Source organism: Prosopis cineraria, unplaced genomic scaffold (genome assembly GCF_029017545.1).
Source record: "Prosopis cineraria cultivar Desert tree isolate PC_DT_omini unplaced genomic scaffold, ASM2901754v1 PC973, whole genome shotgun sequence".
Lineage (NCBI taxonomy): Eukaryota > Viridiplantae > Streptophyta > Magnoliopsida > Fabales > Fabaceae > Prosopis > Prosopis cineraria.
Genome location: NW_026556298.1, coordinates 33986 through 37619, shown reverse-complemented (window position 1 = coordinate 37619; position 3634 = coordinate 33986). Strand labels below are relative to the sequence as shown.

Genomic DNA, 3634 nt, shown 5'->3' with positions numbered 1-3634 from the left:
CACTTTAGATAAAAATTAAAAGATAAAATAACTTTTAACTCTTGTTTAAATGTATTTATTGGTATGTGTGAATTAATAGACTTGTATTTAATAACAATAATTATTAATTATAAATCAGACTATCTTAAAGATATTCTCTTTCTTCACTAATATATTAAATGAATGTTAGTCAACACATCCAATTTATACTTAGTTAAACTATTGATAAAGTATATTAATTAAGAGGGTAATTTAATCTATTTAATAAATTTTTAAATTATCCATTAAATTTAAATACTCCCTTGAGTTTTTATTATAAGACACTTCAAATTATCTCACCATAATAAAGAAGATATAGTTTAGTTATATATAATTTTGTCTAAAATAGAATAAACTTTCAATTCTATCCCTATTTAAATGAAAAAATTTTAAATTTATATTACATTCTTTCTCATAATTAATAAGTTTAAATATATGTAATATTAGAAAAATGTAATTAATATGTCATTGTGTGCTTTATATTAAGAACTAAAAAATGCTTTAAAAGTTGTCTTATGATAGGAGTGACAAATATTGTGAAAGAGAGGTAGTTTAAATTTTGATTTTTAAAATTGAGACTAAATTTTGCTAAAATCGCACCATTTTTCTTAAATCTTGCCAGATAAGAAAATCACACATCTTAGCTCTTGACTCTTGAGGTTTGTTTGAAATAACATGACCACATCCTTTTTTTTATGCAACTGAGAATATCCTCCACCAAAATGCAATATTAATGCAAATAATTTCTTAAGGACTATAGAAAGTGGTAGAGGGTAAATTTTTTCCAATTAGATTGCTTTTGTATATACATGTATATACAAAAGTTGAAAATGAAATTTTCAACTAGTTAGATAATGGACAATAAAATTCTATCACTCATGTCAATCTGAATTGATATTTGAACACATCCTTCATTTTCAACTAGTTATATAATGGACAATTAAGATTCTATCACTCATGTCAATCTGAATTGATATTTGAACACATCCTTTACTTTTATTTTCAAAAGTTTGTGAGGGCATCTTTATATAAATATATATAGAGTTATATTTCAGATCTCTTATTTGTTCAATAGTATATGTGAATTATGGTTTTCAAAATTATTCACATGTTCAAAAATCACTTGACCCTTGATTTTTCGTGGGTCGAATATTCACTAGATTTTTTTTTAATTCTTGTACTTATATTTTCAAACTTTAAAATGACGGAACAATAATATATATTTTTAAAACAAAAACCTGCCTTAGCTTTTGCCTTGGAAAATAGATATGACTATATATATATATATATTACTTGCAAAATTCCTTCTGCTCTTCCTTGTTCAAACTTTGTTTGTGAAAGCGTCGTGGAAAATATTTATTTTCTATTATATTTAACACACACACACTGTAAGGAAATTAAATATAAATTTTTTATTTTAAAAAAATATGGTATGAATTGCGAGTGCTGCTGTATCTTTTCTTATTTCTTCATATATGACGCAATCATTTGAATTTCCGACGTGAAAAAAGTAAAAAAAAAAAAAAATCAGTTGAGAGTGACTCTATAGTATATACCCTCAATTATTTCTTCTTTTTCTTTGACCAGAAATTATATATGTATGTATGCATGTGTATCCCCTCAACTCGTAACATGCCCCAAAAAAAAAAAAACAATGTAGTTGCCATTTGCCTCGAGTTTAGTTTAATTTTCTGGTAGTGCCATAGTGAAATCATTCTAAACTTGAGGAGTACACTCACAGGAAAATGAAACAAAAACTAAAGGACAGTTACCATCCACCTTCTAAATCTGAAAACATAGAAATTAGTTAATTAATTAAGAGATCAAGTATTAAAGGAGGAGAATACCCAACTAGATATATTATTGCAAATGCAAATCTAGCTAGCTAACGCTTACAGTGTCGTTTTGCAAAAGCTTTTTTAAATTGTTCGGTGGCTGATCTAGGTCATGCACACCTCATATCCATAAAAATCGCAAAAAGGCTAGAAAATAAATACATTTATTTCACTTTCAAAAATATGTAATTAATCTCGACTTGCCAAACCGTATGTAAAAGTGAATGGATTTGAACAAGAAACCTTCTTTAATTGTTCTAAACCATTTGAATTTGCCTCAGACAAAACCTTCATTAATTTGATTTGTTGCGATCTTTGTTCTCCACATAATTAATACATCAAATATAATTATAAATAGAGTTAGGAACCATATTGAGTCATGCTAGTACCTACATATAATAAGAGTAGATTTTATTATAAACTCTTTCTCCTGTCATTTATGAGACATTTTTTAATTAAATCATGTGAATTATAAAAGGTGATTGAAATTAATTAAGAATCTTGATATTTTTAAAATTTATATATAGAAATCCCAAATTATCCTTTAATTAAAATGATTAATTTTTATTTTTAAATTTTAAAGTCAAATATGTCATCCAAATGAACCAAATATAAACATTTTTGGCAATAACCCATTAATAAAATACTTCATTATGTTTTACAGAATGTCTTATATTGAGAATATATAGGGGAAAATATATATATATATATATATATATATATGAGTTTTTTTTTGAGGATATATAATATTTAATTTGGCTTCTTTATTGCAAGCTTAAATTCACAAAAATACACCCTGATGAAGACAAAACCCAATCTAGCTAGCTACTTACACCAAATTACATGACCAGATCAGAATTAAATAAAAAATCAACAAATAATTACTCAGACTTTTGTACAGTGAAAAGAACCTCATCACTAGCTGCTTAATTAATCAATCTCAGTCAACTTCTGGATACTCTCTAACACAGGCTCCTGTTCCGGCCAGCACGATGACGCTGAAGATCTCTGGCCCCCATTAAACGAACCAGAACTTGTTCTGCAGAAACACTACTCTTCACCTTCCTAATTCCCTTCTTCTTCTTCATCATCTTCTGCTTCTCTATTTCTCTCAATAACACTTGAAGCTCCTTCTTTGTAATCTTTATCTTAATCTTCCCATAATTAGAAGAAGCAGAAGCACTTAATAACAAATCTCTATTCAACTCATCCAACACCTTCGTTGAGCTCTTGTCTTCGGATGTCAGAGAACTCCAATCGTCGCCACCCCAGTGCTCAGCTGACGAAGACGGCGTCTTTCCGCAGCAGTTTCCCATAACAGTAATCCAATTTGGATATATAGATTCAATATATGAGATTGTTGTGTATATGCAAGTATTTAAATGAAGATAAGCGGAGATAAGATTGAAATTTAAGCTTGAGAATGAAGATGAGATGGATAATGAGATAAGGGACGTTGTGTGGGGTTTATATATATAATATATATATAATATATATATATAATGAGAATAAGAGAAGGTGGGTGACTGGGTCGTCACTAGACTCCATTGTTTGATATGTTGTTACGTGGCTGCTTTTGTGGGATGGGTTTTTATTGACCAAAATTTAATCCTTTTTGCCGTCTCAGACTCCACATATAAATATACTTATATACACATGCATCATAGATGTGAGTGTGTAGAGAAAGAGACCACCCATTTTTTTTTTAAGCATTTTGAAACTTACACAAAATTTTTTAAAAATTAATGAATAAATTATATTTCATTCATTAAAAAATTTAA

At 27.9% G+C, this 3634-nt stretch overlaps 1 protein-coding gene across 1 annotated transcript; it reads right to left on the bottom strand.

The window, feature by feature from the left end:
- Positions 1 to 2823: 2823 nt before the first annotated feature.
- On the bottom strand, positions 2824 to 3305 carry LOC129298941 (uncharacterized; the record flags this gene model as incomplete). The annotated part of the gene is given in 1 exon segment (XM_054937385.1): positions 2824 to 3305. A coding segment is annotated over 1 exon segment (346 nt), but the record flags the coding sequence as incomplete, so codon positions are not given.
- Positions 3306 to 3634: the final 329 nt, after the last annotated feature.